Source organism: Oratosquilla oratoria, chromosome 3 (genome assembly GCF_046742065.1).
Source record: "Oratosquilla oratoria isolate Oo_2021 chromosome 3, ASM4674206v1, whole genome shotgun sequence".
Taxonomy (NCBI): domain Eukaryota; kingdom Metazoa; phylum Arthropoda; class Malacostraca; order Stomatopoda; family Squillidae; genus Oratosquilla; species Oratosquilla oratoria.
This window is the reverse complement of record NC_134779.1, coordinates 32,752,990-32,766,200: the sequence shown is the minus strand read 5'-3', so window position 1 is coordinate 32,766,200 and position 13,211 is coordinate 32,752,990. Positions and strand designations below refer to the sequence as shown.

General features: G+C 38.5%; 1 protein-coding gene across 1 annotated transcript; it reads left to right on the top strand.

Annotated features, from left to right (window-relative positions):
• The first annotated feature begins 3,234 nt into the window (after positions 1-3,234).
• On the top strand, positions 3,235-12,850 carry LOC143017608 (uncharacterized). Its single transcript, XM_076172397.1, has 4 exons — positions 3,235-3,767; positions 9,751-9,864; positions 10,100-10,213; positions 11,898-12,850. The coding sequence occupies exons 1-4, from the start codon at positions 3,479-3,481 to the stop codon at positions 12,848-12,850; spliced, it is 1,470 nt and encodes a 489-aa protein (XP_076028512.1). The 5' UTR covers positions 3,235-3,478.
• Positions 12,851-13,211: the final 361 nt, after the last annotated feature.

The window sequence follows — 13,211 nt, the reverse complement described above, 5'->3', positions numbered from 1 at the left end:
TATAATAGTTCTGAGAGTGTTGGTGCCAATTTCGTAATTGCTCTTTGTATTCTTTCAAGTTTTGTTATACATTCTTTTGTACTTGGTGACCATGTCGACGCTGCATACTCCAATCTTTGACTTATCAAAGTGACTAGTATTTTCTTCACCATTTCTTCGTCCAGGTATGTAAATGCCACTTTGATTGTTCTTATTAAATCATAAGTTTCTCTCTAATTTTTTTTTTTTAATATGTTTCTCAGGAGACATACTATTCATAATAATGACTCCCAGGTCCTTTTCATTTTCTACTTTTTTAATTTCTTCTCCCAATTTATATGATCCCACTTCTTTTTTTGCTTCTTCAAATTCCATTATACTACACTTCGTAATATTGAATTCCAACTCCCACTTCCTACTCCATTCCCATACTTTATTGAGATCTCTCTGTAGCGACTCACAATTTTCTTCAGTGTTCACTTTTTTCAACAATTTTGCATCATCCGCAAAGAAGCTCATCTAACTTTCAATTCCTTTATCCATATCATTAATATATATAGCAAACATTATTGGGTCCAGAACTGTTCCTTGTGGAACTCCACTTATCACTTCATCCCAATTAGAGTGTTTGTCTCTTATTACCACTCTCATTTTTCTTTCATGCAATAAGTCTTCCATCCACTTCAGCAGTTTTCCCTGTATTCCTCCTGCAGATTCTAATTTCTTTATCAACTTCTTAAGTGACATTTTATAAAAAGCTTTTTTCAGGTCTAGAAATGCCCAATCAGCCTATCCATTCACGGGTTGGACTCGTGATTGACAGCTATTTCCCTCCCGGAAGAGAGCTCAGGGTTCATACATGACTGGTCTATGGGTAATACTGTAATCTTACACGCACACACACACCCAACTCACCGCCCACGAGAGTTGGAGTATGTATTTAACTAGTTGTATTTACCTAGCTGTATCTTACGAAAAGGAGAGCTAAGCTCGTAGTGTCCCGTCTTTGTATGTCTCCATATCTAGTTTGCTCTTAAATTTTTTGCACACACTGTTCTATCGTCTAATATGTTCCGTACATCCACCACTCTGTGGGTAAAGCTGTTCTTTTTCAGGTTTCTTCTATAATTGTCCTTTTTAAGTTTCTTTCCATGTCCTCTTGCGTTTCTGTTATACCAATTTACTAAGTCGTCTCTGTCAAGGACTTCCATGCCGGCCTTTCGTAATTCTGTAGATGGTCAACAAGTCACCTCTTCCTTTTCTTTGTTCCAGAGTGTGTCTGTGTGTCGGGAAACAAGATCTTCTCAAATATTTATTTAGTTATTTAGTTATTTATCTATGTATTTTTGAGCGACACATTTATTGAGCAAATGAAATCCTCGGGTGCCAATATTTGTTGTCTTCCCCGCACAAATTCCATTCTCCGTTTTCATTGAAATGGTGATCGATAATTAATTATTTGTTCTTGAATTGAATTGAATTGGATTGAATTGATTCGGATACAATCATACATACAATAAGTACAATACATAAAGACTCATATAATACATAGTAAATATAATTGCACATCCGAGGATGGCACAGAAAGTCAAAAGACTTATTTCCACTGTGGTCCTCATAAAAGAATAGGAAAAGATTGCCATGATAGTAAAATCTAGGTTATAAGAAGTGTAAATTAAACATATAAACTTCTCTCTCTCTCTCTCTCTCTCTCTCTCTCTCTCTATATATATATATATATATATATATATATATATATATATATATATATATATATATATATATATGTAGCGACTATTTATATTTACAAATTTATTAACGAAAAAATTATCGTCTTTAATATTTAATTTTTTTTTATTTCAAATTGATACATGGTGAATCTTTGCATGGTTTTAATGTCGACGGTGCTCATCCATATATGAAGAATTTTGTGTCGGTTATACATAGTCACTACAGGCGATGTACAATGTGGCAAATCATAAGATATAAAGTAATCTGAACTTCGTGGATCAAAATGGACTTCGATGTTGACAGAAAGGGAGCTGTTGGGGGTTCGATATAGTGATATCGTAGTATGTATGTGACTCTCTTGTACGGTGTACATCACGACCGGAGAGTGTGCGAATCTAATGGTATAATGCGTTTCTATTTGGGCTATGTAGGTGACAAAATTGTCAAAATGGTTATCAAGTACCTAAATATATGAATCTGTTCCATATTAATCTTAAGTCGTACATCATTCCATATGCGTTTCCTCCACAAACGTCCTAAATTCTCCCTCACACCCTCTCCCCGCTCTTAATTATCCTCATTCTATTTGCAATCCTACAGTTTGCAATCATAAGTACTATGACAAGGCACTCATACACATCTATGGCCAAGCGCATTCAGGGTGAAAGTAAACTAAAGTATCTTGCCTGCATTTTGTTGGATATAACTAAGTGCAGGGTGGCCTTAGATCGTCGGAATTTGAGATGGCAATGTATACTTATCTTAGGATTGTCATCCCTCGGAACAGGACTCAGACCATCGCCTATTCTTGGATCTACAGAGTCGCTGACGCGGCCAACCAAAGTTGGATCCTGTTCACCGTTAATACCTGGATCTACAGAGTCGCCGACGCGGCCAACCACTTTATGGACTCTACCCGGTTCCTACGAACGCCCCGCCACCTCATCGAGACATACCAAGAACCACCCCCGTGGGAACAGCCACTTGCTGAAGTGACTTATACGTCTCTCCCTGCAGCAAAGGCTCCGTGTTCCACAGAAGTGCTTCACCAGTTCGCCCTTGCGACCATGACACAGGCCTGGGACCCTGGCAGCGCGGTATACTTGACGGATGGATCCGTTGACTGTAGCAGAGGCACTACCAGGGCAGCGGTGGTCACCGAAGGGCAGGCATCATTCTCCTGGAGGACATCTGACCACTGCTCCACCTTCCAAACGGAAATGGTTGCCATCCAGCACGCTCTCTGGCACGCCACCCACCGACCGCCACGAGGAAACTGTGATCATTCACACCGACTCCAGGGCCGCTCTACAGGCACTACAGCAGACACGACCCACTCAAGATATCGCCCTCATCACGACTGCACTGAGCCTCATCCAGAACCTGGCAGCCGCGGGGAAAAGGGTGAGACTCAACTGGATCCCCAGCCATGTGGAAATACGGGGGGACGAGGATGCAGATGCGGCGGCGGCAGGAGCAGCTTCAGCCCTCCCAGCTGTCAGTCACCACGTCCCAATGTCCCTAGGACAGATCAAGGTCTAAGTAAACAGGTCTAACCACTTCCGACCGAATTTCGAAGGTGTTGGCGCAGGGTGTCCATGACGTCAATTGGATGCGCACAGTGGGGTTCGTTCGTACCATCGCTGTTAGTTGTAATTGAAACGTTCATCAAATAGGTTGTAGCCTCCGCTCGCACCGCTCCACGCAATTGGTTATATTCTGGCAATTTAAATCTATATATATACCGGTATATATAGGTCTTGACAATATGGCTAATTGTGCCATAAAGGGTTGTGGCTCAAACCAAAGAGATAATAAGCCAAATGTTCATTTTCATCGTTTCCCTGCAAATAAGAAGGTGTGTGAAAGATGGATTGAGCTGTGTGGAAACAAGAACACTATTAATGTTCAAAATGCACGACTCTGCAGTCTTCATTTTGGATCCCCTGATTATAAAAGGCAACTCAAATACGAGCTTCTCGATCTACCAGTGCCTAAGCGTCGCAAAGTCTTGAAGTATGATGCTCTTCCAACACGAAGGATACCAAAACTCGAAGGTAAGAAGATAATAATTACCACTACCTAGTGTATGGATAATCAAATGGTTGTATATAGACCAGAGAGAGAGAGAGGAAGAGGGAGGGGTTGAGAGGTTTGAGGGATTTGAAATACCGAGAGCACGAACATGGAAATTGACCGTTATAGCAGTTCGTCATATTCGGTGCTCTCATAAGTGCCAAATAAATTGCAGTTCAACACTATTGTTATTATTATCATCATGTTGGCACGAGAGAGAGAGAGAGGACAGTATAAATCTTAGTTTGTGTGTGTGTGTGTGACAACTCTTACAATGCTGGTCAAATATACTACATCAATGCCGACATCTTTGGCTGTAATTTTGTGCTGGGCTCTAGTAATTATTTTCATGGCTTAAAAGGACAAAACTACCCTTGCATTTTTCCCTTATTTCTCCCATGTGTTTCCTTGCAAACCGTATCTACAGAGCCAGGAAAGTTAAGTAAAAACAGTGCTTCCACTTTTAGGGTAATTACCCTATTTTAGGGTAATCAAGCCTATGCTGGGGCAAGATATAAATAAATTTAGATCTTGTGCTGGGGTAGAGTTTAGGGTAATGTTTCTTTCAGGGTAATTGGGCAAATTTTGGGGTACAAATAGAGAATCTAGGTCAATCAGACACATTCACATTCCTTTAGAACAACCAATCTAGAATATTTTATTTTTTCGACATTGATATTTAAAATAACGATTATATGTGATGGACAGGTATGATAATGTTCTGTCCAGTAGCTCCTTGGCCTTTTAACATGGTTTTCAACCAGCGGCAGTGCCAGGAATTTTTAGTTGGGGGGGGCTGAGCAAATTTTTGGGGGGCTAATAGTAATATGATAATACACATATATTATCCTCATTTCAAAGGGGAGGGGGTTAATGGTAGGGCTAGCACTGATGGCTTACAAATCTTTAGCCCTGGCAATTAAAAATTCCACTTAATAAAATTATTTCAATGAGCGTTTTCAATTTTCAATTTGCTCATTTCAGTTGGGGGGGCTGGCCACGTTTTGGGGGGGGGGCTAAAGCCCCCCCCCCCCACCCTGGTGCCGCCACTGTTTTCAGCAAAAGAAATGCAGCTGGAATTATATGCTTTCCCAATCTAAAAAATGTGATCAGTAATTTACTGTCGCTGCCCTTTTCAAATGCATCTGTTGAAAGGTTTTTTAGCAAACTAAATTTAACCAAAACATCCTAGAGGAACAGTCTGAAAAATGAAACAATCTGTGGGCTCATGCACGCAATTTACCACATGAAGAACAACAATGCAAAAACAAATACCTTAATTATTGACGAAAGTTTACTTAAAGCTGTTAGAAATATGAAAAGCAGTGCTACTTGCAAAGAATCTGCTGCTCTAAAGGGAGAACCTAGCTCCAGTACTTCATAGAATAGCATGTTGCACCTATTTGGAAGCAGGAGTTCTGTCTTTATTTTCTGGATTACGCTCAGTATTTTACTTGTTATTTTTATAGAAATACCTAGATCTTTACATATGCAGTTCTATTATTTGCCAGCAAAAGAATGTGATAATAATATAATTATATATATATATATATATATATATATATATATTTACATATATACATGTATATATTTAAAAACTATTTCGGACAAATGAGAGAGATATCTATTCCCAACACATCCTCATTTGCCCTTCCCCAGCCATTTCTCTCTCATATGTATACACGCACGCACACACACACACACACACTTTCAACGAACGGACGGCTTGAAGAACGTTCTGAAGAAAAGTGCAGATTGTGGATCCCAACGCAAAGAGAAGTGCCTTTTTGTATTTGCAGGGGGGGGGGAATTGCTCGTGAGGTAGTGGGAAAGTAAGGAAAGAGGAGAGGGGGAGGGATTACTGGGGAAATGGAAGGTAATGAGGATGTGGAGGACTTGGCCCAGGCAGACGGGCGGAAGGTCAACATGAAACGACCACCGGATGACGAAATGGCAAATAAAAATGTAAAGATTAGAAGTATAGAGAAGAGAAATACAGTAGAAAGTGACGAGAATATGTTCCAGGGATTTAAAGAGGGTGGGGGGGACACAACCCCCCCCAGACTGATAAGACTAGAGGAGAGAGTTGATAAGGTGATCGAGGACTTGGAACGTAAGTTAGGTAATGTAGGCTCCATTCTCCAAAGAATTGAAAGATTGGAACAACTAGAGAAGGCTAACAGAAACTTAACTGAAGAAGTAGAGGACCTAAAAAGACAGTTAGGAAATGTAAAGAAGGAGAATGAGAAATTGAAGAAGAATAGTAATGAAAACAGTGAGAAAATAGCTACAGAAGCTAAAAATTGGAGAATAACTCAAGAAGGGAATAAGGTTTCATTCACTGACATAGTCAAACAGCAATTGAAAGAACATAATGAAGACTCAGTTATTAAAGTGATGAGACAGAAGGAGAATATAGTAAGAGAATTAGCTGACAAAAAGAAATGTATAATTATATTAGGAATGGAAGAGAAACATAACCCAGATAGAACCGCAAGAATCAAGGAGGAAAATGAAAGGGTAAGCAGTTTATTAAAATTAGTCCAGGAAGATGAACCAGAAATTATAAAGGAAATTGAGGAAAAATTCAGACTCGGAAAATATAGTACAGATAAGACCAGACCAATTAAGATTAAATTCAGGTCACAAACAACGGCAGAGAAAATTCTATCCAAGACAGGGAAACTAGCAACAAATGATCAATATAAAAAGGTATGGATAAAAAGAGAAATGAATAAGGAGGAAAGAGAGGCAGAAAAGCAGAAAAGAATTGAAGCTAAGGCAAAAAACGAGGAAAGAACGGAGTCAGAGAAAGAGAGATTCTATTGGAGAGTAGTGAACATGAAAATAAAGCAGTTCGACATACTAAAGAAAAACATAAGGGAAACAGAGAACACAATGGAAGTGGCAGAAAACTAAGAGTGTCTTACACAAATATAGATGGATTGATAACAGGATTGAATGAACTGAATGATTATTTGAAAGAAAAAGAACCGGACATAATGGGAATTGTAGAAACAAAATTAAAAGGCCCACTACCACCCAACAGTGTAGGACATGATACATACAATTATTGGATTAGAAACAGAGAGAAAAAACAAGGGGGTGGAGTTATGTTCCTGACAAAGAAGGATATAAACGTGAAAGGTGTCATATATGGAAAGAATACAGTAGAGATGATTATGATAGAAGTGGAAGACCGAGATAAGAAGAGCAGAAAATTTGTGATCAACTATGTGCCTCCGAAAAACAGCCTCATGGGAGGAGAATGAACATAAAAGTATGTTAGAGGACACAAAGATAGCATTAACTAAAATAATAGAAGACGGAGGAAGAATAGTTATGATGGGCGACTTTAATTGCAAAGAAATCTGCTGGGAAGAAATGACAGTAAAGAGTGGTGATGACTCATGGGGAAATGCTCTACTTGAGATGATTACTGACCATTCAATGACACAATGGATACAAGAGAACACTAGGTATAGAAATGAAGAAGAACCATCGAGGCTAGACTTAATAATTACATCTGAACCTAGAATAGTGGACAAGATTGAATATAAAACACCAATAGGTAAAAGTGACCACATATTGATTGAACTGGAACTTAATGAAGAAAAATATAGGAAAAGAAATGAACAATATAGAAAAGGAAGAATGATGTATGAAAAAACAAACTTTGATAAAATAAGAGAATTCTTCCAACAAGAAAACTGGGAAGAAATATACAAAGAAGAAACATCAGTGGAAGAGAAATGGAATATTTTGACAAAAATTTACAAAGAAGGAGTGGAAAAGTATGTCCCAAGACAAAAACAAGAAAAAGAATATGTAAAATGCTGGTACAACAAAAGTTGTAGGGAGTTAAAAGACAAAAGAGACAAAGCCTGGACCGGATGGAAAAAAGACAGAAGACCTGAAAAATGGAAAATATATACTGGTTATAGAAATGAATATGTACAAAAGTGCAGAGAGGAAAAAAGAAAATATGAAAAAGATGTTATAGAAAAGTGTAAAGATCAACCAAAACTATTCTACAGATTTGTAAACAATAAACTGAAAAACAAACAAGACTTGGAGAAATTAAGACAAGGGGGAGTTGAATACACTGAGGAAATGGAAATGGCAGAAATTATGAACAAACATTTTAAATCAGTGTTTACAAGGGAAAATATACAACCTGAAGAGATTGAGTGGAAGGAAAAAGTCCCCCCTATGGAAGAAATAGAAGTAACGAAGAATGAAATATTGACACACTTGGGTAATTTTGATGTCAGAAAATCGCATGGGCCAGATGAAATAGCAAACTGGATTCTGAAAGAATGTAGGAATGAACTGGCAGACAAAATACATAGCATAATAAGCAGTTCCTTAAAAGAAGGAAAAAGTTCCAGAAGATTGGAAAAAAGCAAATATAGTACCTATATATAAAGGAGGAAATAAAGAAGAACCTACCACCTATAGACCAGTCTCTCTAACAAGTACAATAGCAAAAATATGTGAAAGAATTATCAAAAGTAGATGGGTAAAATACTTGGAAAAAAACAACGTACTAAATCCAAGGCAATTTGGATTCAGACAAGGACGATCATGCGTCACCAATTTAATATGTTTCTATTCAAGGCTAATAGATATAATACAAGAAAGAGATGGATGGGCTGATTGTGCATTTCTAGACCTAAAAAAAGCTTTTGACAAAGTACCACATAAGAAGTTGCTTAAGAAATTAGAATATGAAGGAGGAATACAAGGTAAATTGCTAAATTGGATGGAAGACTTTTTGCAAGAAAGAAAAATGCGAGTAGTGATAAGAGATCAGCACTCAAAATGGAATGAAGTAATAAGCGGTGTCCCGCAGGGAACAGTTCTGGCCCCAATAATGTTTGCTATATATATTAATGATATGGATGAAGGAATTGAAAGCTATATGAGCTTCTTTGCAGATGATGCAAAATTACTGAAAAGAGTGAAAACTGAAGAAGATTGTGAATCACTACAGAGAGATCTAAATAAAGTACAAGAATGGAGTAGGAAGTGGGAGATGGAGTTCAATACAAAAAAGTGTAGTATAATGGAATTTGGAAAAAGCAAAAACAGAATAACAGGATCATATAATTTGGGAGAAGAAGGAATAAAAAGAGTAGAAAATGAGAGGGACCTGGGAGTCATTGTTATGAATAATATGTCACCTGAGAAACATATAAATAAGATTTTTGGAGAAACTTATAATTTAATAAGAACAATCAAAGTGGCATTTACATACCTGGATGAAGAAATGGTGAGGAAAATCCTAGTCACCCTGATAAGACCAAGATTGGAATATGCAGCAACGATATGGTCACCAAGTACAAAAAAATGTATAAAAAAACTTGAAAGAATACAAAGAGCAATTACTAAACTGGCACCAACACTCTCAAAACTATCATATGAAGAGAGACTACAAAAACTTAAACTACAGACACTAGAGCAAAGAAGAGAGAGAGGAGATTTGATAGCTATTTACAGAATCATGAAAGGCATAGAAATTACTGATAGAGAGAATCTGATAAAATGGGATGACAGAAATACAAGAGGACACGGAAAGAAAATAAAAAAAGACAACTATAGAAGAGATTTGAAAAAGAACAGCTTTCCTCACAGAGCAATAGACAGTTGGAACAAGTTAGATGAGAAAGTGGTGTGTGCAAAAACAATACATGAATTTAAAAATAGTTTAGATAAAATGAGATATGAAGACGGGACCTCACGAGCATAGCTCCCCTTCCCGTAAAATACAACTAGGTAAATACATATACATATATGTATATATATATGTATATGTATATATATATACATATATATATATCAAAGTTATAACTTAGGGTAATTGACACAACTGTCTAGGGTAACAAAAATTTTTGATGTGGAAGCACTGAGTAAGAATGACCGTGGCAGATGGAGGGTTAACAATATATATATTTTTTACAGATGATCCTGACAATGCAACTGCTGTGTCCCACAACAAGGAGAACGAACCTAGTAGGCTAGAACTTTTCCCGGAAACTGAAGCAAGGCAGTCATTGCAAGCAATGCCAATTCAAGGTATGTCTTGTATCATTTGGTAAACTCATCAAGTTAGTATTTATGATAAACATTACATGTTAGTATTTATGATAAACATTACATGTTAGTATTTATTATATACAATATGATATGTTAGTAATTATGATATATAATATGATTACTAATACAGAGAAAGAGAGAGAGAGGTGGAGAGTCAGGACGGTTAAGTAAGATTGACTGTGGCAGATAGAGGGTTGAAATATATTTTTTACAGATGATCCTGACAGTGCAACTGCTGTGTCCCACAACAAGGAGAACGAACCTGGCAGGCTGGAACTTCTCCCTGAAACTGAAGCAAGGCAGTCATTGCAAGCAATGCCAATTCAAGGTATGTCTTGTGTTATTTGGTAAACTCATCATGTTAGTATTTATAATATACATTATATGTTAGTATTTATTATATACAATATGATATGTTATGAATTATGATATACAATATGATTACTAATACAGAGAGAGAGAGAGAGAGAGGTGGAGAGAGCCAGGAAGGTTAAGTAAGAATGACCGTGGCAGATAGTGGGTTAACATACATACATACATATACCAAGGTTTTTCCCCCCTTTCAAGAGAGGTAGCCAAAAAGGGAAAGGCATAAAAACACTCCCACCCATTTCATCCCTAAATACACTCCACACCCCTCCCACCCTCCCTCTCATCTGAGCACCTCCTGGATGACGGGTCATCCCTGCACCTTGCCCACCGCCCTGGGTCAGAAGCAGTGTCGCAAGACACAGCACATCCACAGCAAGGCTGCTTCATTTAATCGGCAACCCCCCCTCTCCGTCCCCCCTTGCATATAAGGAGAAGACGGGGAGAAATCCCTTCGGGCTGCGTCAAAATTTACTCACACATACTACCTCACCCCCCACCCCCCTGCCCATTCCTCCTCATGCAATCACAACATCATCCATATACAACCATTCTCCACTCACCTCTGTCTTCCGTCCTCTCCCTTCCTTCCTCAACAGACATTCCCCTCTTCCCCAAAGCCCCCTTCACCTCATCCATCCACCTCATCCTAGGACGTCCCCTCATTTTCACTCCCTCCACATCTGCCTTCCATACCTCTTTTACTAGTCTTTCTTCACTCATTCTTTCCATGTGTCCAAACCATCCTAATATTCTTTCATCAACCCTATCTCCCAGCTCCTTTTTCACCCCTGTTCTCCTCCTCACCTCCTCATTTCTCACTCTATCCAGCCTAGTAACCCCCACCATACTTCTCAGACACCTCATCTCAAACACATTCAAACTCCTTCTCTCTTCTTCTCTTATGTTCCACGTTTCTGCCCCATACAGTGCTGTTGGCACAATCACTCCTTCATACAGTCTCCTCTTCGCATCCATTCCTAAATGTCTATTCCTCATTACACTCTTTAATTCACCAAGGCATTTACTCACTTCTCTCAATCAACATTCTACCTCCACCTTCACTCCACCTTTTCCTGCTACACTTGCACCCAAGTATCTAAAACTATCCACTTCTTCCAGTCGCTCTCCCTTAATGTTCACTTCCAGTCTACTGCCACTTTCACCCCTTGTACATCTCATCACCTTACTTTTACCCATATTTATCTTTAGCTTTCTTCTATCACATACTCTCCCAAACTCTGCCACCAGCTTCCTCAATCCCTCCTCCGACCCTGCCACAAGCACAGTGTCGTCCGCAAACAACAGCTGGCTCACCTCCCACTTTTCTCCATTTTCTTTAACCATCTCCAATCCCTGACCCACTACCCTAGCATTCACCTCTCGCACCACCCCATCCATGTATAAGTTGAACAGCCAGGGCGACATTACGCATCCTTGACGAAGTCCCACCTTTACTTCAAACCACTCACTCTCTCCATATATATATATTTTTTTACAGATGATCCTGACAATGCAATATGATTACTAATAGAGATGAAATACATGTCACAGTACAAATACTATGAAATTTAGACATAGCTAGCTAGATGGCAGAGAGAGAGAGAGACTGTATATGGTCCCTAATGATTGTTAATTTGCAGGCAACCCCAACAACGCAGTTGCTGCCCAGCCAGTGTCATCTCAGGGCAAGGATCTCTTGGGAAAGTTATGTGACATCATTGCTGTGCAACAAGAGTTAGAGGCTGTGAAGAAAGAGAGGGATGCATTGCTAAAAGAAAAGGAAGAATGGAGTAAGGAAAGAATTGTGCTCAGAGGAGAAGTGACAAATGTTTATACTAAGGTTAAATATAACCTTAGTAAGTTTTTTTCACCATCTCAAGTAGAGCATCTGTTAAATGGAACTTGTATTAGACGTTGGAGTGATGATGATATTAGTAAGTCCATTGCATTAAGAAATTTAAGCCCAAAAGCCTATAAGTATCTCAAAGAAGTGTGGCAGTTGCCCTTACCATCTGTAACAACACTAAATAGATGGGCATCAAAATTTAACACAGAACCTGGGATTTTGAAGGCAGTGTTTCATTTACTAGAGCATGAGGCTAAGGACATGCGTGAAGAGGACAGACTATGTGTTTTGTCCTTTGATGAATGTAGTGTTGCATATGAGTGGGTATTTGACAAGAAAACAGATACATTAATAGATCCTAAGAATAGAGCCATGTGTGTCATGATTCGCGGCCTTGTGAAACAATGGAAGCAGCTTGTCTATTATGATTTTGATTGCCGTCTAACCAAAGAAATTTTGTTTGATATCATACAGAATATAGAAGCGGCTGGTTTCATTGTTTTAGCAATGGTCAGTGACCTTAGTCCAACAAACATAAGGTTATGGAAGGATTTAGGTATTTGTATGGACAACTCCTCTTTTTGTAATCCAGCTGCCCCTAATCGGAATGTCCATGTCTTTGCTGATGCACCTCATCTTGTCAAATTAATAAGAAACAATTTTTTAGATTCTGGTTTCACATTGGCAAATGGAAGCTGTGTTACCAGTGATTGTGTCAAGGAAATAATATTTAAAAAGTATCAGTGATTTGAAAACAGCTCATAAATTATCTGAAAGGCACATCACTGTACAGGGTGTAAAAAGAATGAACGTCAAGCTTGCAACACAACTTTTATCTGAGACAACAGCAAAGACCATACAGTATTTCGGAGGTAAAGGGCTTCTGAAAAGTAAAGACTGGAAAGAGACAAGCAAATTTATTTCAATTGTAGATGCATGGTTTGATGTCATGAACTCTAGACTTCTTTATGATAGGAAGCCCTCTAGGAATGCTTATGGTATTCAACTTGCTCATCAAGACAGTGTACTGGAGGAAATGATCACCATTGCAAAGAGTATCAAAATCACTGGAAGAAATCACCTTTATCAATTTCAGAGAGGTCTAGTT